This window comes from Megachile rotundata, chromosome 14 (genome assembly GCF_050947335.1).
Source record: "Megachile rotundata isolate GNS110a chromosome 14, iyMegRotu1, whole genome shotgun sequence".
NCBI classification, from domain to species: Eukaryota; Metazoa; Arthropoda; class Insecta; order Hymenoptera; family Megachilidae; genus Megachile; species Megachile rotundata.
The window spans coordinates 6,111,873-6,139,373 of NC_134996.1; the positions used below are offsets into that span (position 1 = coordinate 6,111,873).

Genomic DNA, 27,501 nt, shown 5'->3' on the forward strand with positions numbered 1-27,501 from the left:
CCAATTTCCCAATTTCCTAATTTCCAATTCTTCAATTCTCCAATTTTCCAATTCTCCAATTCTCCAATTCTCCAATTCTCCAATTCTCCAATTCTCCAATTCTCCAATTCTCCAATTTTCCAATTTCCTAATTTCCCAATTCCCCAATTCCCCAAATTCCTAATTTCTTAGTTTCCCAATTTCCCATTGCTTCATTTTTGCAAATCTTTAATTTTCTAATTTTCTAATTTTCCAATTCACCAATTTTCCCAGTTTCTAATTTTCCAATTTCCTTATTTCCCGATTTCTTATTTTCCAAATTTCTCAATTTCTTAAATTTCCAAAAATATTTATCACTAGTTCATCATTATTACGCAAATTTTCCAAAATGAAGCATTTCATTTTAAATTGCCATTTTTTCTTTTATTTTAAATCAATCAAGTCTTAATCAACATATTCGATTTATACTACCTACTAAATAAATATTCAATAAACTCGTTGAAAATGAACATTCACTTCCTTAATAATAGCAATTATAGTGTGCGATATTACATATGGCCGTTTACATTGCGGCATTCAGCGAATTAATATGTGATCACAATATGGCAAACTGGTCAAACACACACAGCAGCTGTAATCACGATAATATAACTTTGACTTGTACCACTATCGTAGTCAATAAAATATCTGGTTTCGTTAAAACGTTCTACATGTTCTGTCCGTTGAAGCACAGGCGGACTTATTTCTTTCAATGAACATACGCGTGTAGATTGTAACTTGCACGCAACCGTATTTTAAAAAGTTAACTTGCTACATTGCGGTTTCCTCGTCTGCAACTGCAGATCTTTTGCTACGTCTCTAATTTATGGACTGTCTATTATTTATTGCATCGATATGTAGTTTCTCAATCTTTTATTAGGTAATGTTTCAAGTTTCTGAAAGTTGAGACATTTTGAGTACTTGTATTAGTAAAAGTAGAAGTTGGAGCATTTTAAATCTTTATGAATTACGTATTTTGGGTACTTGCAGAGTTTGGAGAACGTTTTGAGAAATTGATGAGCTTCGAAAGACGTAAATTTTGTACGGACATTAAAAATTGAATGCGTTTGAATTTTTTAGGTAGAATTATATTCTTGTCGTGTTCTGTGAATTAGGTTCAATTAGGAACAATTTTGGGGCAAAGTCTGGCGGTAAAATTAGGGCACGCTTTATTTGAGGTATTATACAGGGTGGCTCACCATTTTGCCATCTAGACTTGCGTTATTATTATTACTCATAGCAAACAATGTTTCAGATGAAGTTGAATGGGTTTGAGAGGGGCATATGCTGGTGGCATATTTTTTTTGTAGGTGGCCGTGTAAAGGACATATGAAGGTCATTAATATTTTTTTAAATGGAATCATATATTTTTTATTGCATCAGCTGATACCCCTTCATATTCTTTACGAAAAAGTATTAATCTATTTATGTGAAAAAATCATTAGTTTAGGAGATATTTTAATTCTAACTTGTTAGGAAATCGTTACTTTCTGGTGAATATTTTATTATTATAAATTTTATTATTAAAAAATATTCTCATTCCCTTTCTATCATGAGATTTATTAAAAACACAGTGAAGTTGTCTGAGAATGTATATATAATTTATTTGAATAAAAGAAATTATGGTTATTTGTCAATCAATTTTCTATGCATGATTTCAACTTTTAAATACAAAAAGGAACTTTCAAACGTATTAATACGAGTAAAATTATAATACTGTCATCTTTTCTTATAGTGAAAACTATACTGAATTATTGCTAAACTAGAATATGCAAGGTCGTGCTTATGAAATCATTTTGTATATAAATTATTTTAATAATAATCATTACAATATTAAATTACATTATTATTAATAATATATAGTATTACGTAATTATGCTGAATAGGTACTTCCCCAAATTTTCATATCTTTCCCAAATTTTTCGGTGAACAGCTTTGTTCTGAATCCGACAACGATCAATTGGGGAAGTCAAGTTTTAGGTTAGGTTTGGTCATGCTAACCTAACCAACATTTCCTCTCTGCTTCAGCCCGAAATGAGGTCTATAATTGTTCTCTTCTACATGGATTTTCGACTTTCACGCGAAGTAAATTCCACCTGTCGTGAAGTGAGGGTAGTGCGGAAAAGAGCATTAAAACGATCGATAATCACTGTCGGAATCATAACACGTTTTTACGAGGAAATTTGCAAGAAATATAAAAATTCTGCAAAGTACCTATTCTGCACTATTACGTTAACCTAACCTCCCCTATTGATTGTTGGAATCATAATATATTTTTACAAAGAAATTTGCAAAAAATATAAAAATTGGGAAAAGTATTCCACATAATTACCTACAGTCATTAAATATATTATCACAAAAAGTGTTATTTCGTTAATTAAATATTAGAATAGTACTCGTCGATCAATCATAAACATATTAAGATGTCTGGCATTGCTATAACTCTTAAACATGTAGCAGTTTCTCCAGATAGACTTCCGAGAGAAAATCGTGTCAGCCGAGAATAGCAGTCCTCGATACAGGATAAATTTTCATTCGACTTATCTCGATACAAGGTCGTACGGTACCACATTTGAATCGATTCGAGAAAGTAGGATCAATGTCAAGTACTTGAGGTTGTCACGATATCCTGGCTCACTTGCGAGCCGCAGGAATGTAATCTCCGGAAGAATTAAAATTCAACGCTTAATTGTATGCATGTGGAAACAGTGCACACGTTCAATGGCTTATACATAATTAATAGATAGTATACTCGTTTCATTTATTACGTGCTTTACGACTAAACCTTCACGTTAAGGAGTTCAACGTTAGGGATGTTAAACAGCTTGATAAAAATCTAATGCGGGGTTAGCCTTTTTTATTTGCACACGTAACAGGAACTTACGCCTCCAAATTAACTATTCAGATTAAAGGAATCGTTCGGTTAATTAGGTGTGAACAATTTCTGAAGAACTGTACACTTTTGTTTGCAAATTTTCTCGATTATTGAAACTTGATTAAATATTATTTTAATCTAAAAATTTAAGGAATGCACTGAGTTAATAATATATGGGTCTGATTTATTTCGAAAGAATTCTTCATTCTTTTTGCTGTGGATTTATACCATATTAAAAGGTAATTTTACATTAAAAATTTTGTTTAAATAATTTAACAATTTTTATATATTTAACTTTACTGTTCTTGTAACATTAAATTGAGACTTCATATGAAAGTTGTGAAAAATTGAATAAATTAAATATAAATAATGCAAGTAACATTGAATTCTGCAATATTTAAAGTAACATAATTAGTATCTTAAAATCGATAATTTACATCAATATTAGACATCTATAACTCAAAAATAACATAATTATTTTTTTAAAATTGATTATTTATATCAGTATTGAATTTCAATAAATCTACTCCAAAAATGACATAATTATTTTAAAATTGATTTTACATCAGTATTAAATATCAGTAATTCGACTCCAAAAATAACGTACATTCCTGTGACGGAACATGCCCATAAATTTGCAAAATTTCAATACACGTCATTTACCTCGCAACGATATTAATTGCGCCGATAATAGTCCCGTTCAGTATCGTTTAACATACTACTAAATCGTCGGATAACAAGAATGATAATCTCCGACGTAAATCAAGGAAGAGTCAGCACGCAATGATACTCTATCAAGCGGCATCAGTCACCAGCGGCGCGTTATTAATAAATTATCAGAGTCGCACGCTCGCTATATGGCAAAGATACGTGTTCCGCGAAGCCACAATGTTCCCGGGCGCGAAAAAAATTAATAACACGAAGCAACGAGACAACGATCTCTTTTCCACAAACTGAAATCACGCAGACAGCCTCGTTCAATGGCCTGCTTGTCGAGGTTAACGGTGAAAACGAACGATACCTGCGTGTTTGAGCATCGGATTACTTAATTCCATCAGACACATAAGCGGTACTCGAACGGCGTATTCCGCGAAAGGATTAACGGTTACGCGACTACTCGATCGGGGAAAAAGAGAGAAATTGATAACAGAGGAGAAAACGGTAATTCTCGAACGCTAAATAAAAGGGGAGGACTCGTTTAAAAATAATTGGCAAACCTCGAGGGGTTTAATGATCATTCGATAGCCAGTATCGGCCAGGAAGAGGTTTCAGCCCTCGAACTAACCAGACTTCCCCGAAATCGCCGATCGACAAGAGTGCAGGGTGTTCTGGACCGACCACGCCAATGATTATCTTCGATACCGTTGATTGTTCAAGGAATTGTCTGGGATCAGGGTTACTCTGTTTGCAGAGGAACATCTGACGATCGCGTGGCCTCTGATATGATTTCTGGGATTCTGAACTTACTTTGCTCTCCTCTGAATGTATTATCATAGGGACCACGCTAGAATTGATTGGCGAATCGAATTATTTTGCAGATTTCATTCGAATGGAGTTTCTGAATAATTCAATTTTCTGACGGAATCTTTTCATGTAATTTTTCATTTTGATGGCTGAATTATAGGACACTATCGGGATACATAAATCATGCGTGATTTATTGATGTGACCTTCGGTCACCCTTCTAACTGTACTTCGAAGGTAAATGCATGAAAAGGAGTTTAAATAGACTTAAATCATATGCGATTTATTTTTATGAATTTGGTACATCTGTAATGTTATTTTTGGTTGCTAGTGTCATTGTTTGAGGATTGGGAGCTGATTTTGTTACTTTTCTTTTTGCTTGTATTGCTATTTTGTTTTTAACATAATAAGGCGTTTGAAATAATTAGATGATAATGAGATCATTACAACTTCTACAGCAAATTTTAATAACAGATAATTAATCAATTGACTATTGATCGATGAAATGAAACTATTATTTTTAGGTCACGTAATTACATATTCTATTCCTGATACGATGCACTTAAGGTGCTTTCAAAAAATCGAATAGCTTCTTATGATTTAATTACCATTTCTATGGCAAATTTTATTAACAGTTCATTAATCAATTCCTAATAATTAATGAACTAACGGTACTATTTTTAGGTTATGTAATTTATTATACTGTTTCTCGTACGGTGTAATTAAAGTGCTTTCAAAATTTCGAATAACTTATTATGACTCCATCACCACTTCTGCAGGAAATTTTAATTATAGTCAATTAATTAATTTATGTAACGGTCGATTAAATAATTAAACTACTTTTAGGTTATGTAAATTACTATTCTGTTCTTGTCGGTGCTTTTAAAGCGCTTTATAATTTACTATGGTTCTATTACTATTTCTGCAATGGATTTTAATAATAATAATATTATTCAAGATTATGCAATTTATAATTTTGCCTTTGATATAGTTGGGGGACTTCCAAGAAATGAAATAAAATATTTTCTTATGGTTGTGCTATTCTTTGTCGATGTTATGTTACTGTTGCTATAGTGAATTAAAAAAAATAAAATATTCAAGGTTGCTATAGTACTAATAATAAAAATTAAAATATTCGAGGTTGACTCTTACATGCTTTCGTAATTTTGACATAAATTAAAACATAATTTTAATGGAAACGAGATCAGAAATGATTTTGTAAACACAAAAAATTACTGCGACGAAATATTTATTGGTTATAACTTAACGTAATTTAGTAATGCTTTTAAATTTTAAGATATCTAAAGAAGTTCCTGAAATGATAATTAAGTTATTAAAATCTTCACTCTTCAAGATCGCACGTCAGATCAAAACGTTAATCTCAAATTGGCAATCAGACACGCTAGAAATTAAACCGTCGTGCTCTTCAACTTCCGGTGGCCAAAATGGCGGGCCTCGAGTTCTTTCATGCGTCACGACATGTTTGACCGCGATAATTGAGGGAACAATCTCCGGAAGTTTGGTTAATTGGAATCGAAAAGCAGATATAACGCATTACTGAATAACGGTAGGCATTAATTTAAAAGTCTCGCCTGTGTCAGAATGTATACGCGTACGAAGACCAGAAACAAACACGAAGATGGCGAGTACAAGTCACGAGAATCTTCATTCAACCTTGATTCATGTGTAATTGTAATTAATGAAGCATGCAATTCGCAGTTACCGTTTGTACGAACGTATTTATGTGACTAGCTATTAGCTTTCTATGCGTCGTGTAACAATATCTCTGCCATCAGTTTAATAAAGTAGCGAATATATGTCTGCAATTCATGAATAAAATCTACTAAATGTTTAATTGAATGATAACGTGTGGATATATTAATAAATATTTCAAAATGTATCTATACACTATTTGGATGTAATTAGTCGACGTCAGAAGATTTGTGAGCTTAAGAAACTGGAGTTGAAAATCTGGTGTTCATAAATAAAAATTGTCTCTGGAAGTTCATTACTTAATACCTCATGAAATTATTGCATGAAATTTCTGGATTTTGTGAGTAAAATAGATATTATAGAAAGTCCAACATAAATGAAACGCCCTGTATAATTGCGGAAATTGCTAAAATTTTATGAATATGGCATAGTCGGCTGCATAAAATGCACTGGATTGTATCAAGATGTATCCTTAAAGTTATTACTACATTTTTATGGTTCTAGTTTGTTGAACACCCTACATGTACATTTTCTACATAATAATTAAGACAAAATATTTCCAGCGTTATCATTGCATTACTGTTTGTTTGTTAATGTCATAACTACATTCTTAGCTAAATTATTGCATGAAGCATTTTATGTATTCACATATTTACCTAACCTTGAAGTTATTAAATTTCATGGGTTCTAACTTCTTGGAACACCCAATATATACATTTTCTGCGTGACAATCGAGGCACATAATATTCAATCAATGTCACAACACTAATTTTAGCTGACTTGCTGCATAAAGCATTTTATGTGTCCACACATGTGATTGCATCAAGACTTAACCTTGAATTTATTATATTTCATTGGTTCTAACTTTTTGGAACTCCCTGTATACACATTTTCTGAACGACAATCGAAGCACATAATATTCAGTCAATGTCACAACACTAATTTTAGCTGACTCGCTGCATAAAGCATTTTGTGTGTCCACATATGTGATCGCATTAAGACTTAACCTTGAATTTATTATATTTCATGAGTGCTAAGTTCTTGAAACACCCTGTATATGCATTCTCTGCGTGACAATCGAGGCACATAATATTTCTAACGTTGCCATTGCACTTCTATCTCATTGTCAGTGTCACAACTCTATTCTTGGCTGACTTCCTATGGGAAACGTTTTAGCAACGAGGCAAGTAGAAAGAAAAAAAATGCTACCGGCGTTTTCTACGGAATTTCCTCGAGGGGTTCACGTACACAACGCCACGCGTCTACCGCTAACGAGCATGTAATATTTACATCGGCTGCAATAAACGAAGGTTGTTCACATCTCCTTCGCGTAATCGAGAGTCCCGTAACGAGGCGCCAGACTTTGCTCGTACTCCTCGGCTACGGAAACGTACCTTCACCGGTGTGTTCCGCCCTCTTCCTCTCCCACTTCCCTCTTGCTTTTGCTATCTTACGTGTCATTAACACCGCGTGAGTACGAACAATGAGTCCCGTGAGAATATTTTTCAACGACCTTTGCAAGCTTCAAATTGTCGCGTTCAGTAAACTTCGGATAAGGTAGGTGCACACGATTCTGTCAGTGGCTCTGCCACCCACGGGTTGGCGGACTATTAATTAGAAAATGCTCGCTAAATTTAACTTACGCTGAATAAGGGATGTGGAAAGAAGAAATTTCAGTGTACAGAATTTATGCAAAAAAATTATGTAACGTTTTGTCATTTTTTGAATGGCAATGTAGTTGACTGGATATAATGTAGATGTTGTAATCAAGTACTTTGTAAATGATAATATTCGTTAAACTTCGTGTTCTTTCTTTCATACAAAATCATAGTTCACGCTTCATTTTACTGTTTATGTAATCAATTATTTGTCTCTGTACTACTTGTAATTTCACAGGATTTGAGAAAGATTTCTACACTGAATGTAACATCAAAATTTATTATGTATCAAATTGTTTGGTTTCTAATTTTCTGCAATAATTTTGATATGCTTTACTGATATTTATTGAATAGATATTTCTGCTAAAAAAATAATTCGTGTGTTGTCACGAGTCAATTGAAAATTCAGCCATCTTGAATCGTCTGCCATAAAATGGTACATGATAAAATAGTATAATTTTTTACTACTATTAATTGGTTTACATGATGCTGTTTCTGTACATGGGGAAGTTATGTGCACGTACTTTATTGGAGTTACTATAGCATCACAAAATGAAATGCATGTAGATTTGCATGTTGTGTAAAAATACGAGAAGCACGCAAAACTGCATACCATAAAAGTATGACGTAGATGAAATAGGAAGATATAATAATAAGTAATATACACGAAAAACATACAAAACATCATATGATGAAATATTACTTGTGAATAATAATTGCTCAATATTTCATTAGAATATAAATACTCATTTAATTACACTAAATAAATGACATCATAATTCATAATAAAGCAAGCTTAAATAAAAAAAAAACGAAATACTCACGTTCAAAATTAGATTTTAAAATGTGCATTCATATAAATTACAAGATACTGCGAAGTGTTTCAAGTTTAACTACGTAGAGCAAATTTAATACAGACTATAATTACTTTATTATGCACTGAACTTCGATACTCCTCTGTTTTTAAGAGAAGCGAAATAATACGTTGCATAAAATGTAACTAATATTGCATTTTAATATTCTTCATCCTAATTTGCGGTTACAGCAATTGTTTCTTTATGATCATGCATATTTAGTGCTCACGGGGCTTAAAATTCTAATTGCAAATTTAAGATCATACGGTATTATGAATTTGTGCTAACAGCATGCAAAATTCTTGTTGAACAGGTATGATGAATGGAAACGTTGCATAAATGTTTATAAATATCAAATGTGATGATTATTGGAAGATTTATTTTTGATTAGATTTTTGTTTCGTCTTCAATCACTGTTTTATTCAATTTAGAAATTCAATTATTCACTTCTTTAACGCATTTTGAGTGTGCAGGTGCTAAATATGTAGATTTAGGAATAATATGTAATTTTAACAAATAATTTTCGAATAAAACTTATTAAATAGAGTTTAAATAAAAGTCGGAGATTTAACATAAAAATTATTAAATTTAGTTAAAATAAAAATGCTAAAACTCGTATAAAAATGATTATATTCAGTTCAAATAAAAATAGTTAAGCTCAAATCAAAATTATTAAATTCAGTTTAAATAAAAATCGGGGGTTTGACATAAAAATGATTAAATTTAGTTAAAATAAAAATGCTAACACTCGCATAAAAATAATTACATTCAGTTCAAATAAAAATTGTTAAGCTCAAATCAAAATTATTAAATTCAGCTTAAATATGAATGAAAAAAATATATATATTAAAATTTAAATAAAATTCACAGAATTTTGTTGGAATAAAAATTATACAGTTTGAATAAAAATTACTAAAAGTTTATAAAGTTTGTGAAGCTTGAATAAAAGTTACAAAATTGATTTCCGTTATTTAGATTAATATTAGAAATTATTCTTTTATGCAAACAATCTTCAAATAAAAATTGATGTTGACGTGCAATAGTTATTTTTTGAAAACAAATAATTCTTTATACCAATAGTTTCGAATAAAAGTTGCAAATAAAATAAAAATTAAAAAACTATTCGTTATTTATGAATATCTATACATTATATCTGTGAAAGCAAACCAACGTTATAGAACTATACTCCTCTTTATTTTATTAACCATCGAATCACATTCTGTAATATATTAATTATTTTTATACACAAAGTATGTAATATGCAAAATAAACCAACCTTATAATACAACTACCCCCCTCTTTATTTTATTAACCATCGAATCATATACTGTGAAATATTAATTACAGAATAACACCTCTTCCGTACAAAATACGTAACAGTAATATTTTACGCACAACAATAAAATGTTATACGAACTTAAGCTTGCCATATAAAATAACAAAACATTGCAAGCAACAGTGAATCAGATAAAAGTACATACATGTTTACATACGCACGTTTTCTTCGAATCATAAGAAAGTCAAAGTATCAACATCTTTCATCTCGCGCGGTTTCGATTTTCCCTTCGTTAGCTGAACATTCTGCGACAGGTACGTTAATTATTTTCGATTTTTAAGCAGGCTAAGATTTCTGTTAGCTTGAAGGAGCTTAGACACGTACGAGATAATCTACAGCGGAGTTGTTTCGCTTCACCTTGAACATGGATTACGCATTAGAAATCCTTAGTGAAATACACATGTGGATTCGCTCAGAGGATCGCAATAGAAACTCCTTCGTCTTGTTCTTTATCGTGGCAGGCAAATCTTACATCCGTTTTATCATGATTACGTGGCTGCAGGGGAACGTCAGAATTTAGTAACCTTAAGGCCGTAGGAATTAGGAAATTGCGGATAGAATTTCTCTTTCTTGCGTAAGATCGTTAATTTGAAAAATTGATACACGCGCGTAGGATTATGTTCGTCATTTATGCAGCTGCGTGTTTGTCATTTATTATTATTATTCGCTTTTCGTATGAATAAGATGAAAATTTTATCAATTTTTATTCTTTTGCGGTTTTTTATTTAGCTTTGAAGTATGGTTCTTAAGACTTAAATTGCATGTGAGATGAAGGTATGATTGAAGGAAGATGATTATAGTTTTCAGGTATTTACAGAAGTTGTTCAATATAGGAATTTGGATGTAAGGTTAAACATAACCTAAATGATGAATAACTTTAAGAGATATTGATAAGTTTTTAGAAAACAAGAATCATTACTTTAATATTGCACTACAATTATTTTTTGTGTAAAAATATTTCATTTTTAAGAGATCTATGAAAAGGAAGATGTCAAAAGTTTCTGATGACATTACAGAAAGAGGTTATGTCGTACAGCATTTGACAATTCCTGAATTTTTAATTTGAAGGTATAGAAACATAATTTGAAAACATAAAAATTTCTGAGCTTCTAAATTTATCAAGTTGAAAATTTCTCAAATTCTTAATTTAAGTATTTGAAAATTTTTAGTCATTTTAATTCAAATACTCAGATTTGAAAAATGAAAAATTTCAATTAGGGATTCTAAGACAAATTTTCAATTATATAAACACATTTATTATGTTGAGAATTGAGAAAAAATTTATGAATTCCTCAGCTTATAAATATTAAAATATTTATCCTTTATAATTCCAAATTGACATTTTTAAATTTCTCATCTACTAATTTTACGTACACTAATTTCTAGAAGATGTTAATAATTTTTGTTTTACCGTCTTATTTTACTTTTAGTAATATTTTTCAAATGCTGCATTTTAATCGTCTTCAAAACATAACAATAATTATTTACGTATAACACAAGGCATATTCATCGCAAAACATTGAAATGTATTTTTAAACAAAAGACCACAAAACACAATATTTCTCATTCAGCTCCACTTAAACTGATTATTTCCTGCATATAACAAAATATTTTACTCCGATACATAACAATCTTGCATATCAGACTGATTTTCATAAAATACGTACACAGTCAACAAGGACCCTTCAATTTTAACTGAATACACGCTTTATAGAATTCTTTCCTAAATTAATTAGCTCTGTACGGTATACATCGTAACACGTCCAATTCGTTGGACGAAAAGATAAAACCGTTCAATAAAACGCGAATTAAATTTAATAACAGAGCGGCATACATATATACACACATGTGTTCCGATATTAATTTTACTTCTACCTCTCAAAAAAACGGCAGATGAAATGTGCAAAAAGAGAACGCGACAAATTCCAATCTTATCATTTATTTTAACGAGAAACGCGGTAGAAATGAAATTATCGGCAAAATTTGTGATTATATCGATGAAATACGTTGACGAATTGTACATCTAGTTTATAGTATACAAGTTCTCTTTAAAATCTAACCCCTTATATTTTAAAAAAGGTCTTAAATATGGAGAAATGTTTCAATGTTATAGATTGTAGACTATCAAGGGAATTATAAGATGGTGGCAACAATTCGACCATGGATGGTCGTTCGAAGATCACGTCATCTTCAGTTTCTTAAATAGCACCCCCACTTTTTATTGAATTTTTTTGCAATCCTCATTGGGACATTTTTAATATACTACCATTTGTTTTTTGAGCTAATCATTCCCGAGATATGAAACTTCAATGATGGACCATATGCGGTGTAAATGTAATTGTGCAACCTTCGTGCGGTACACCTTAGAGATTGCGAATATACGTAGACTTTGAAGTTTCATATCTTGAAAATGACATACACACAAAAACATAGATAGTGTTTTGAAAATGTCCTGACAAGGATTACAAGAATATACAATAAAAAATGAGGGCTGTAAGAAACTGAAGATGTAACAAAACCTTCAAACGATTAAACTATTGCCACCATGTTATACTCCCCTTCATAACCTACAAGTTTTGTCCCAAATATTTTCCCATATTTAAGATTTCTTCCGAAAAAAAAGAGTGAGGTCGGTATTGTATAGATCTGTAGTTCTACATTACAGAGAGATCTGTATTGCACGCATTGCGAGCTAAATCGATACGTTTAGAGTTCGATTTGCGTACAACTCGCGAAACATTTTCCGCCATTTTTCCTGCAACCACGGGACACGGCGTTAACTTTAAAAGCGAGCTCCTCGAAGGCGTCGTAAACGTCAGAAAACATTCTTCCTGGAGCCAGCTGCAAGAAACGTAATTCGAACGCTTAGCAGATTGAAAGCTGTTACGCTGATACGATGAAGTACTTCTTTGGAATTCGTTTTTGCGCTAAGTTTTACCGCCTTTCTTCGCACACGCGAATCCCGTCATCGATAGCTGACGAGAGAGCTGAATAATGGAGCAGACTGTTGAAAATCTCCGATTTATTTCGCTATTGTTGGATGAAAATTGAACACTTTCTAAGAAGATATGAGACGGAAATAAAATTTTTTGTTATGTAGTCTGTATCAGGAGTAAATATTTTAGAAGTTTTTTAGGAACGATATGTAAGCAAAAAATTTTAGATGAGTATATATTTGATTTTTAATGTGTATTTTGACAAGTATGTTTATTATTGTGTAAAAAGACATGAAATTTTACTGTTAAGAGTTTTCATGTATATTCCATGGTTTTGAATTTCTATATAGTTGAGCTCCAAGATTCATGAATTATACAAATTTATATATTTCTAAATTTTTACATTTCTACATATCTGAATTTCTAAATTTCCAAATTTCTGAATTTGAAGATATGAAGCAAAAACAGATAACTATAGTAAAAGATTCGATTACTGATACTTTGAGGAATTACTGAAAAAAATTAAAATATCTAAAATTTCCTACGTCCAAAAATTCATAAATCTCAATATATGAAGGTAGAAAATTTCATAAACCAAAAATTTCACCTTTAACAGTCATAATGTTGACAGAGCAAACACTCGTAATGTATAATTGCAGTCTCGCAGTGATAGAAATCAATGATAATTGACACCAAGTCGAAAGAACGCATTTCCAATTCAAATTAATTTCATTCTAATTACTCACCACAAGGTGAAATTCACTAATTCATAAAAACAGTCTACTTTCCCTATTTTATTAATTTAATATCTCTGTGCGTGACTTCTATAAATAATTATTCACTCGTGTTCAAAATACATACAAAGAATACAAAGAATATTTATTTTAACAAATTACAGCCACACCTCTTTGTAACTAATGAATTCTTTCCAATTTAAAATTTAAAGTTAATATTTAATTCTATTTATATTAATAAATAATCGCTATCATAGATGGCATCACAGTTACAACTTTTTAAAAAATAAATTGCAATTCTCTAAAATGTCTCGTTTTTCCTTCACAGCTAGCTAATTATTGTTCCAACATTAAGACAAGTAAAAAAAGGTGAAATGTTCAAAAAAGCAAAATGGTAAATTTTGCAATCGATCCTTGATTCTACAGCTCACAATTACATCTGACCAGAAAATTCAATTGCAGTGAAAATGCGAGTCTGTTTTATTACATCGAAACAGTAGCGTGCGTCACGAGTGTGATATCACAGGGCAAGGGATTAATCGTCATAGATTCGAAATGAAAATCTGTTGGCGTGTTTGCATGTTGGAACGTCTGTTCGGCGTAAATTAAATCGGACGCTCAATTCGGTGTTCCTCGACTATCGCCTCGGACACGAAATATCATACCTTACGGATTACCAGAGCTACGGTTCGCTTCCAAACTCTGGCGTCGTTTCTAATCCTCTTCGGTCGGCTGCTGCTTCCCGGAAGAGCCTCGCATCTACCTTCAGGCATTTGAATCCTATTCGCCCTTCCGCGCCGGTGATTTTCAATTCGCGACACTTAACAGATCAGAAGAAGACCACCGGCGGGATGCGGCGTTATCAGGATTTTCGAGAGATCGCTTCTCGAATCGTTTTAGCTGCTACTGGCGGGTAATTCTCGCGGAAGTTAGGATTTTGCAAACATGATGATCAGTGACGTCGATAGTACTCGACGGGGTACTTATTCTGGCTTCCATTCTTTATATATCCTAATTTTTGAATTTTTAGTTTGCTAGTATTTAAAGTGAGAAATTTAGGAGTTCACATTTTTAATTTACATTTCAAAGGAGTTTTAGATTTTCAAATTGTTAAATTTGAATATATACATATGACTATTATAATATATATATACTAAAAATAGCAGATAAAAATAGCAAATATATTATTAACTCAAGCAACAGATAATTAACACATAAATTAAACATGAATATACTATGTGTATAATCGCCATAATTGTTACGAGACAATCTAATGATATAAACAAAAAATTACACTTTATCTCTGTATATTTCACCACATGATTTTGTTCAGGGTAATCCTATATATTTTTAATGGTATAATCGTGAAATTATGTTGGTCAAAACTACCTGTAGAGGACGCCATTTTGTACGTATCCTATGTATCTCGATATTTACCATTAGTAGTCAATTAACATTGAATTCTACCTAAACAGTTCTTTCTGTCAATTTTATAATCTATTTCAATAAATACACGCTTAATATAAACTCTGCTACTATAGCAAATATTCAACAGAGTCACAAAAATAAGATGGCGATTGAACCATAACATTTTCTTACGGTAGCTTCCCGTAATGGCGCCCGAAGGTGATGCGTAAATCATCCTCGGAGTCCTAAATATAAAATTTCCTCCAATCAGGCCAATTGCCAGGTTTCCGGCACGTAATTAAAGACACTCGAATCGCTACTCAACGATAACGAGTCAAAGAAGAAAAGCAGGCGGTCAACGAGTCAGACAGCTCCAAGAAGCGTGACTAACAACTTCATAGATTCCGCGATGTTCAGTTTCAGATTATCGTAGGATTCTTCGCTGATAATTTACGGTGCCTGCTGTCCGTCAAACAGCAAACCCTTCGCAAAGGTAACCCATTATATTCATAGAATGCGGCTTAATGAGCGGAATAAGTATAAAAATAGGGTCAATGGTAAATATTAGCGGCTCGTTTGAGCCCCGTAATCCTTTCCAGTCTTGTTTTCAAATGAAAATGCAAGTGCATTGCACGAAGCGGTTTTCTTTCATGCGTTTTGGAACGCGATAACGACTTGGAACAACGTGTCGATAATAAATGGAATTTATCAGCTTAGATGTGGGAGGCGAGGAATTTGAGGAAGTTGTTTGCGGAATATTATGGTGTTTCGCACGGAAGTTTGTATCAAGATTTACTTTGAGTTATAAGAAGACTACGGATGTTTACACGCTTAAAATACGGGGTGTTACCGATCTCGGTATAAACGAAGATGGTGTTACTCGCGGAAAAGATAAGTCGAAAATGTGGATGAAATTTGTTTGCGCGGCTTCGTTTTGTGGAAACTTGGGATTAAAGAGCTTTTGAGGAATTAATGACGAAAGTTTATGTAAAGGCAAATGAGAGTTCTAATTATTATTTCAGTGATGTATTAACATTACTATATGTTATTTAGTACTAATAGGTGTTCTAAATTAATTGAGGAACTCAAATTACAAGTACGTGTTCTTAATATTGATATTTACGTATGAAATTGTAATTATGTATTACGATATGTAAATCAGAACTGAAAATGGTAACCGATAATATATTTTGGTAGTATTAACCAACAGTTATATTTACTGATTTATTAAGTAAATAGTCAAAAACTTACATTATCCTTTCAGTGCCAGAAAGTGTGTTGGTCTTACCTGCAACAGAATAAAATTTGTTTTCATTTAAAAAATATATAAGACAATAAACATTAAATTGTCAATGCATGAACTTAAACCTTGAAAATGTAACAGAAAAAAATTTGATTCATATTTCAAAGTTACTAAATTATCAAATAACTAAATTTCAATATTTCAAAACTTATTTCAGTAGCTTAATTTATCTCTCACTGAAAAAGCGCATAATCAATAAATAAATCATTAATTTATCAAATAACGCATATTACCGCGTATCACAGCAACTACCGCGGAAGTGAACGCGTTAAAGCTCGAAAATAAAGATTCGAGTAGTTGTTGCTCTCCCGTTATTTCCCTCGTACCCCTCCTGCATCAGAGTCGATGCGACAATTTCAAAGGCAGAGTGGAAACGACGCCAGCCGGTATATTACACATCTTTTTAACCTCCGTGACGAGTTTGCACGCTTTGCAAATATTCAAATGGCTCTGCTAATGGTCTCTCTTTCCAAATGCGTACTCTGCTTTGCTCTGCTCTTGCATCAAAGTGGCGGAACGCGAACAACCGCCCGAAAAGGGACATCCATCTTCCCCCGATCCATCCAAAGTAACGTTGGAACTCGAAAATTACGAACTAACAGAGAATCTCCAATCATCCGGTCCCTTGTCCTCTTTTTCGCTACTTTATCCTCTTTCTTTCTGTGGTTCGATAAAACCCTTGGAGAATCATTGCCTTCATCTTAGCTACTTATTTCGTTTGCTATGAAACAAAATCTTTTTAAAAAAGTTAGTCAAAGTTAATTAATCGTAGACCGGGAATATGTGAAATGGTTTATTCCCCTTTATTGCCATACACGCATCTTTTCTCAGTATACAATATAACCTTTTTCCCTTCATTTATTAATTTTTTCAATTATTATACCATTCAACTTTATTGTAGTAATTTTGTGTTTTAATAATTATTCATGAAATTGTAGACAAGTATCTTTATTATTTTGATCTATTTTTTTGCTGCAGTACTATTACCTCCTTAGGAGAATTTATTTAAAACTGAAGGAGTCCACCTATTATCAAATTATATATCAAAAGAACAGTACACAAGATCTCCACAAAATCTATTAACCTCTGATGACGCGCCATTATAGTGGCTTTTGCAGGCGCCATCTTCTTGTACGACCACTATAGTGGCTTCCGCGTCATCGTAGATCAGACAACGCCATATTGGCTCACTCGCTTACCGTTTCAATTGAATGATCGTTTTCATGTGTTTTGATATTTCACATTATGTTGTTTACGCAATGTATTGTTTAATTCGTGTTAAACTCTGCCGTGCATTAAGTTCAGATGTTAATAGTAAATATATGGAGTAAAAAGCTTTCCGTTCGTGGAATCTAATACATTTCGAACAGAATCCAAATCGAGTGGACGATAAGCTGGAATTGAGTAATCCAGCAATTATTAATAGTCTCCGAGTAACAGAAGTAGGTCCGTAGCTCGCTTTATCATGGTCTTACAGTACATTGAGAGTTTGAGATTCTGTAGGGGAGTACTCGAGCACCAAGAAAGCGAAATTTCGCGAAAGTGCACGCAGCTGGCGAGTAACAGTCAAACTTGCCGTAGGCCATTCAACGAAGTCGTCGAACTCTCTGTAGGAGTTCTCTATCGCCGGCAGCGTTTCACCATAGAATGCAACACCAAGGGAACCTTGGTATCGCACGATAAGAATAACAGTCGAGTCGCGTTTCGAGTTACGTTAAACGGGAAATCACCCACGCGAATGTGGCCAGCTGCTTGTGAATCTGATCGGCACGAGTGTCATCTTGTTATCGGGAGTAGAGGAAAGAAAGGGAGATTAGAAAGCCTGGGTTTACGTGTTTCCGCAGGAATTAATAGTTAATTGTTGCGTATTTCTGAGAGTTTATTACGTTGGGGTGGCTGAATGAAAATTACTCGTGATTATTCGAGATTTTTTATTCGATCGAATAAAAATTGTAATTGAAAGACAATAGATAACAAGGAAAATGGTTGAATATGTAAATGATTATACGGCAATTACAACGATGTAATATTCGATATTTTATTTTGAAGTATTTACAAAATCTGTTGACGCAAAATTGTAGGATTATATTTGAAAATTTTTGTAACTCACGTGGTGAGAGATACAAATTGTAATCAACCAGTGATAATACATTACAACGATGGAAATAGTGAAATATATAAATAATTAAAGGACGGAGAATTAAATTTGGTACATTATATACGTAAGTGTACAAAGGAATTTATGATCAGACACTCCTCAAATATTTTCAATCACATGTTACACGCAATGGAAGAGTCTATAATCTTGAAAAGGTTAACATTAGCATTGCAACTACGAATTAACACGGTGGCTGATATTAGAATCATGAATGTGCGTGTTAAGACACATTATAGGAACAATTATTAAGGTTATCATTTAATTTTTAAACGTGAAATTTCAATTTTTAGTATTTATTCATATAGGATATTTATATACGACAGAGTACTGTTTAATGAACGAATACTATTTTTTAAATTAGTTTGTATCAATTACGAATGTAAATCCATTTAAGACCATTTAATAAATACATGGTATACTGAGGAACAAAGGAAAATTAAAAAAATATATTTTTTACACAAAATAATAGCTTTTTGATTTTTTTTTAATGCACCTTATGAAAAAATCTAAAACAAAAATAGAGAATAACAATTACACTAATGTAATTGTTATTATTACGAAAATATAAAAGTAGTACCACTATATCCTCAATAAAAAACCACATTTCTTTTGACCTTTTTGCAGCTTTATTTTTTAGAACGGTAGTTTGCGATTTTGAAAAAATCTGCAAAAATTCTGTGACATATCCTACTGAATCCCCAACGTTTCAGAATTGCTTCAGATTTTTTGAATGTCAATAAATGGAAAAAGTAGGGCATGGAGTTCCGATTTTATCCTTTAACTACCCCAGCGGTTGAAATAGGAGGTTGCAATTTGGTGCCAGTTTTTTTTATATACTATCGAATGCGTTGCAAGTTTCACAAGACATTTACTTTTGTAATAAATATTTTGAATATTTTTGGTCTGTGGTTTTTGAACATTATTATTTATAATCACATTTGACAATTTCCATACACCATTCATTATAACCGTAGTTAAATAATACAAATTTATTACAAATACAAGGAAACGAGAATATGTGGTTGCTATAATACACTGCCATGTGCCATACAGTTGCTGAAATAATTAATTTATTGCGATTGCAATTCAGAGGTAGAATTATTTCACGAAACAACCATATTGTGGAGAAATCACACGATCAGTACATATACGTTGTCAATAATTTAGGACCTGCAATATTTATTAAAAATATTTTGGAAATATTTCGGAAATTTGTAAATTTATGGATTTAATCATGTTGTGCTAACATCGCTGTATTGAAATGACAATGGCAACTTGATGATTTAAAATATCGTCTACAAAAAATCTTTGTCTGAGGTATTTGACTAAAGTTCTTCAAAAGAATCGTTCCAACACTTATTCTCCATTGCGGAAAAATCTGTAATCAAACAGATTCACATCTGACATCTTCATACGTCCCTAATATTTCACTCGCACGCAATAATACACTCAGTGTTTACTTTAGTACTCAACATAACCAACCTCAAACCAACCAAAATTGAAGGGAACTCATTACAGAAGAACATCAAAATGGCTCAGTGAAAAATCCTATATAGTTGTTACAGAACTGAGAACAGCGAGCTTCTAAAATTCAAAGCAACGTTCTCAACCTCGCTCCGAATACAATCCAATAAAAAAAAAAAACAAAAGAACCGTGCAACCCTTGGCTCGTGAATTTTTTCCCCTTTTCTGTTCGCTCCCCCTGAAAAATCTCACGGCAGGAAAAAAGAGAACAGAGCATGGAGGGTGGTACAGCTGGAGATTGCGTAAAAATTACCGCGGCAATTAACCGGGAACGTGACCCTTCAGCTGCTAATTCGTTGTTCGAGGATTCGTGGCGAGCTCTTCAGGTAAGACTCTGAACGGGAACGCGCGAAATTCCGGGCGTGTTCGAGATCACGAAAATAAAGACGAGAAGAGGGAAAACACGCTCGGCTCCGATCCCGTTACGCAGTCTCGCACCGAAAATGGTTCTGCTTCAGTTGCCACTAAAACGATGGGAATTTCGCGTTGCACGCGGCCAACGGCCAGATGAAAGGAGAAAGAGCGAGCTGCTTCTGCGGTAACAGCAGTTACACCGGTAATTTTACTTTACGCTCGCAATAAATGCGCTCCGCTCACGCACGCTTCCGCGATACCGATGTTTCCTCTTCGGGGTTCTAGCCACGCAATTCTAGCTACCTCTCGAACGCTGGGAGCCTCGACTTATATTTAAGTCTTATGTGACATTTTGAATTATTTTCGATTCATCATGTGTACTCTTCAGATCTCTGTAAACGAGACAACCAATTGTAGCTACCGATGTCAATCCACAAGTTGGTGCATGAAGAGGTTGACGTGGAAGAGCTACAATTGGTCAGAATAGAAATATGAAGGTCTTACATATATTTTCTGCGGTGGGTATTGGCTCGAGATGTTGTATACTAATTATTATCCTTCTTAAGTTCCAACCTCCCTAATTTCTAACCCTTCAAAGTTCCAACCTTGCAACATTTCAATCTCCGAAAATTCCAACATTAGAATATTCCAACCTTCCAAAGTTCCAACCTTCCATAGTTCTAACGCTCCAAAGTTCTAACTTTGCAAAGTTCCAACCTTCCAAAGTTCCAACCTTCCATAGTTCTAACGCTCCAAAGTTCTAACTTTGCAAAGTTCCAACCTTCCAAAGTTTCAACCTTCCAAAGTTCTAACGCTCCAAAGTTCCAACCTGCCAAAGTTCTAACGCTCCAAAGTTCCAACCTTGCAAAGTTCTAACGCTCCAAAGTTCCAACTTTCCAAAGTTCCAACCTTTGAAAGTTCTAACGCTTCAAAGTTCCAACCTGCCAATGTTCTAACGCTCCAAAATTCTAACACTGCAAAGTTCGAACTTTCCAAAGTTCTAACACTCCGTAGTTCCAACCTTTCAAAATTTCAAACTTGTAAAGTTTTAATCTTTCAAAGTTCTAACCTTCCAAAGTCCCAACCATGCAATATTCCAACCTTCCAAAGTACTCATCTTCTGAAATTTGAATCATGCGAAGGTTCAATCTTTCAAAGTTCCGACCTTCCACTATTCCAACTTTCCAAAGTCGCAACCTTTCCTACTTTTCAACTTTCAAAAGTCCCAACCTTGCGAAATTCTAACCTTCTAAAGTCCCCACTTTCCAAAGCTTGAATCTCCCAAAGTTTCAGCTTGCCAATGTCCTGACGTTTCTGAATTTCAATTTTCGAAAGTCCTGACATTTGCACTTTTCGATCATACTAAATTCGATCATTTAACCTTCTTAACTTTCAATCTTCCAAATTCTGAAGCTCCAATTTGGACCAATTCTAGCTACCGATGTCAATCCACAAGTTGGCGCGTAAATAGGTTGGCCCAGCCGCTCCAACTCGTGGGTTGATATCTGTACCTGTCTCTTAAACGATGGTGCCCAGACTCAATTTATATTTAAGTCTTATGTAACATTTTGAGTTATCTCGATTTATGGATTATGTGTACTCTTCAGATCTTTGTAAACGCGACAACCAATTCTAGTAACCGATGTCAATCCACAAGTTGACGCTGAAGAGGTTGACCCAGCCGCTCCAACTTCTGGGTTGATATGTGTACCTGTCTCTTAAACAATGGTACTCATAGTCTCAACTTATATTTAAGACTTATGTGACATTTTAAGCCATCTTGATTCACATACTTATTGTATGTTACTACTGTTTGTACGTCTTTAATATGTCTTACTGTGTTTACTGTATTGTATGTCTTGTATTGTTGTTACTTATAGCTGAGAGCTATATTTATGTCTTGTGCAAGATTTTAAGTCATCCTGATTTATGCACAAATTCCTTTCAATATATTCAGAGGTGGAACTTTTGAATTACGGCGTTCTCGAACTTTGCGTATACAGATGTTTGAATTTTTGGATGTTGGAATTTTGAGACGATTTTTGTTTTTTTCTATAGTCAGTTGTGTCAGTTTCATACTTTTTGTCAGGATTTTTATGGGTAATATTCAAATGATATTTGTGCTGATCTTGAAAAGTTACTTAAAAAGAAATATTCGAAAATATACCCCTCCGACTTTTACGAAGGACCGTATGTTTTTTAAGCAAGTAGAAATAAAGAACACCTATTTTTTATCGGCTGAGACGCGACTTCAAGGGGTGAAACCACCCTTCCAAGTTTCGAGCCACAAGTACTGTCTCGAAAACCAATAAAGATACATAAAACCTTTAATGGGAAAGTTTTGCTTTTTATGTACAGTAACAAGATGTAAATATATTGAGTAAAATACGATGTTTATAATGAAACATCCTTTTATCAGCTTATTTCCTAATTTATTCAAATTTATAGAATGATAAGAGACGAACATTTTATTCTAAATTCAATTGATACTTATGAAAGTGTTATTTACAATTCTTCAGATTTTTGTTGTTTATAAAAACAAGTAAAAAAACAATTTGCGCACTCTATGATTTTTTTAATTTTTCAAATTCCCAAATTTTTGTAGTGAAAATTTTTATATAGTAATTTGGAAATTTCGAAGTATAAAAATGCAGAAATATTAAATTTCTAAGTTTGCAAAATTAAAAATATGAGATTTCCACATTTCCAAATATCAAAATAGAGAAACTTAATGACTATAAAATTTGAAAATGAATAAATTTGGGGATTTCAACATTTTTAAAATAGTAAACTGGAAAGTTGGAAAGCTTGAAAATTAGAAAATTGGAAAACGGGAAAATGGGCAAATGGGAAATTTGAAAATTAGGAAATGAGGAAAATGGAAAATAGAAAATGGGAAAATGGAAAATGGAAAATGGAAAAATGGAAAAATTGAAAACTGAAAATTAAAAATGCAAAAAACTGGAAATATAGAAATTCCATAACTTGCAAATCTAATAATTCTAGAATACGATAATTAAATTTTTTAAACTGAATTCAAGAATTTCCTCTAAGCAATAAATATAAAGATGAAGCTAGCAAAAATCTATATTATTCATCAAGAACATCGAGGTGCCCCTTCATACAACAATTCAAATTAATTTACTCGGATCGGATGAACCAGACCACATCTCTTGAACACAAACTATACGACCACTTCAAACTGCTAAATCGTTATATCATTAATTGACAGTGAATTTGAAACAAAGGAAATGTGTCACGTGCCAATTACCTCACCTACGAAAGAATCCTATTCCAGAGGAGCAAATTACGTGTCAAATAGTACTTTGCTTGGCTTGAATTACAAGAGAAATGGGTAAACTGATTTCGTTACCGGGTGTAACATTGTCAGGTGATTAACAGGAATCCGCTGACCCTTCTGATTGAACGTTGGAAACGCATCAGATTATATTCGCATTCATACAGTCGCAGACGACTGATGATGACATTTCTGTTAACTGCTGCTTTGTTCTCTTCTACGCAAATTATTCGACGAAAAAATTCGAACTTCACGGCCATTTATTTCATTTTTATAATTTTGTTTGTTAAACTAGTTGATTCTGCAAAATTGCACTTTAAATTAAAATTCTGCATAATGACAATTTATTGCAAAATGATCATTTTAAAATGTTATATACGATATAGAGTTAATTAGTGTTTACGTTTAATTAATAATTACTGTGAGCAAATTCTAAAATATGACAAGTGCAAGATTTTATAAAATTTCATTACGTTTTGTTTACTATTTATGATGATAAATATTTGAAGTAATATTGAACTTATTATTTGCAATATTAAATATTTCGTATAATATTGTTAAACACATATAAAAAGAGCAACATTCACTTATTTATTAATTTATATATTTATTGTTTGTAGAAAGAAATGTATTAGAGTAAACAAATTTATGTCAGAGATTCTACATATACTATACTATAATATATCAAGGCTATATATTATAGTATATGATACATAGTGTATATTACATATGTTACATATAATATGTCACATGTTATGTAATATATGCTACATACTATATATATCACATATGTTACATATAATATGTTATGTGTTATATAGTATATGTTACATAGTATATATTACATACGTCACACATATTACATGTAGAATCTCTGAATATACATATGAGTATAATTTAATATACATTTCGTACAAATTCATATACACAATTATAAATTATATTAAAGACCAAACACAGCTATTACCTTTACTTTTAAAAATGATCTAATTTGTAAAATTCGAATCATATCACCATCATTGTACCACACCACGGCAATCGAAGAGAATTTCCTTATGCAAAACGGAAATAATTAAAATTCGTTTAACAGCCTTAGCTATGTTCATAATCTCCAATGAATTGAGCCGATACGCGTTTATATTAAATGGCGATTTCGGTAATAACTGTTCTGGTCTATGTACTCCCCTGGTGAGTTCTAGAATAGGATTAAGCAAGTGCCAGTGATATGATAGACACCTATGTACACTATTATATCATCGTTATAGCGTTATTATCAGAGTATCCGATCGTGTTCTCTATAGATTTGCTGTAACAGAACATAATTATTGATTCTATGGATGGTTGGTGTAGATATGTCAATCTTCTGAAGAACGACAGACAGTCTCGATGTTTGATAGACAAATCGAAACTATCGGAATTTAGCAATAATCGGATGACTGCGAATGTAGTTGGTTAGGTTAATTAACTTCTTGCCTTGCTATTTTTCCATCTATATTTATTCGATAACTACATTTAACACTAAAACATTAAATGCTCGTTTATCGAAGAATGAAAAATAGAATGAAAAGGGAAATAAATAAATACTAAAGCAACAATCAAGTAACATTAAAAACTCGTTTTTGCCTCAACAAAATATGACAGAAATTTCTATAAAATCATGACAATAAAATTTTGTAATATAAAATGAGAAATCTGAAACCAGTCACTTTGACTGGTTGGTAGTTCTAGTATTAATTATCACAAGATAATTTGTTTTCAATACGAATAATTTATGTAGAATAAATGTTAATTTATATGCAATAATTACTTACGCTATTAAATTGTGATTGGTCCATGTTTTTTCTTAATAATTCAAAAACGAAACTTCAAACCCCATTTTTGCAAAGGAAAATCTTGTTCAGAATGATATCCTCTACCACCCCCTTCAGGGAGTAACATTAGTTACGAGACACTCTGTATAAATAATACTAAAATTACTTGCTATTTGAATTATTTAAATTCTATTCTACTTTCAGTTTCAATTTATCGTAGTAATATCTCATTTTAAATTGCAAGTACATAGTATTAAATTGTAAGTGAAATCAATTTAAATAAAAAAACCCAGCATACACAAAATGTAAAATAAAGAAAAACATAAAATCTCATTAAACAAACAATCATATCAAAATACACCGCAAACCATACATGCATTAAGCAATGAACAAAAATAACTATCATCCACTCAGCAACATTCGATTTCAACCTCTTCCTCAGCAATCATTCCACCAAAATACACCAACAAATAGTACACAAATTAAGCCTTAAACAGAAATTAATTTCATAGTCGACATAGCCGAAGTAACCAAAACAAGGAACACCGTGGACAAATTAATCGTCCCATCGGGTAAACTCAAGATCTGTTTCTAATCCCCGTTCGATCCGCAGCCATTTCAGCAATTCAAATCCCGAATATTCCCCAATGATCGGTCATTTCACGAGCGACTGTGCTCCAATTAACTCGAAGCAGAACTACGCGGTCGTCGAAACTCGTCGTAATCGTGGGCATCAGCGTTAAGGCCAAAAAGGTAGCGTTGGTTAGTAACGTTGGTGCGGTTGCTATGAAATCGAGCGATGACGGCGCGTAATTGCTTCTGCGGATAAACAACTGCCCCAAAGTTTCTTGAGGTCGTTGGCCAGGGAAGGGAGACCCAAAAGGGGGTACCAGGGGGTTGTATCAAACTTTGTTTTGTCGTTTGCCCGCACGACGTAACTTACCCCCGTGTTTACTAAACGCAGTTACGTTAACCCTTTCCTCTCACCCTTTCTTACAGCCACCATTGCTGCATCCTCATCCAGAATCGCGGTTGTCTACCACCTACCGTACGCCTTTTCAACGGCCTCCAGGGCACTTTATCCAGGGTGCACACGCCATTAATTCCCCTACCCTTCCCTCGGGAACGGTCGTCGTGCGAGTGCAGAAATTTCAGATGTCTCTTTGTGAGCAACGTGTATCCAGAACCTTCCTCCATTTACTCCATCCGCGGCGGCGCCGACGTCGACACCGCGTAGACAAGTGTGCTTGGAAATTGCACGGGATGTGAAAAGGGGATCAAGAGGGCGGGGGGTGAGGTACGCAAAGTGCTGAGAGAAGCGAGCGTTTCGTGGACCCGAAGAAAAAATGTGTACGGAGAACGGGTAAATGACGGGAAAAAAGAAAGAGCCACCGGAAAGCTCTGGTTGTTTCGCAGAGACGGCGAGTTTCGGGATACGAAGTTTCGGAGATGGCGGTTTATAATCGAGGGAGCAAAAGTCGTCGCGGTTTAAGTGGGTGGGAAAGAAATCGAAAGTTAGTGTAATGTGGGTTTGCACAGGTGGGTGGCGGAGATGCACGAAGAATTCAAACTTTTGGATTTTTTTAGTTTTATGTTTCGGAGGGTTGGGAACTATGAAAGGCGATAGGAATTATTTGGTCTTTTGGGAATTTTGGAATTTGGATATTTTAGCTAGTGGAAATTTTAGGAGCTGGTGTTTGAGGTATTGAAAATTTTAGAATTCGATTAGTTGGTGTTTTGGAAATTTTGAAGTTTGGATATTTAGGCAAGTGGAACTTTAAGAATTCGATTATTTAAGGTAGTGGAAATTTTAGAATTTAAATATTTGGTATTTTGCAAATTTTGGAATTTGGATATTTGGGTAAGTGGAAATTTTAGGATTTGGGTGTTTGAGATAGTGGAAATTTTAGAATTCGAATATTTGGTATTTTGGAAATTTTGGAGTTTAAATATTTGGGAAAATGGAAATTTTAAAATTCGATTATTTAAGGTAGTGGAACGTTTAGAATTCGATTATTTGGTGTTTTGGAAATTTTGAAGCTTGGATATTTGGGCAAGT

General features: G+C 33.1%; 2 protein-coding genes across 2 annotated transcripts in view; one reads left to right on the forward strand and one right to left on the reverse strand.

Moving 5' to 3' along the window:
• Nucleotides 1-27,501, forward strand: part of neo (ZP and PAN domain-containing protein neyo) — a 474,339-nt gene that overhangs the window by 33,757 nt on the left and 413,081 nt on the right. The gene's annotated exons all lie outside the window — the stretch shown is intronic.
• Atg16 (Autophagy-related 16) overlaps nucleotides 16,232-27,501 on the reverse strand; it is a 792,563-nt gene continuing 781,293 nt past the window's right edge. The window contains exon 11 of the mRNA XM_076539815.1: nucleotides 16,232-16,282. Coding sequence (XP_076395930.1) covers nucleotides 16,247-16,282 — 36 coding nt within the window. The 3' untranslated portion in view covers nucleotides 16,232-16,246. The remainder of the gene's footprint in view (nucleotides 16,283-27,501) is intronic.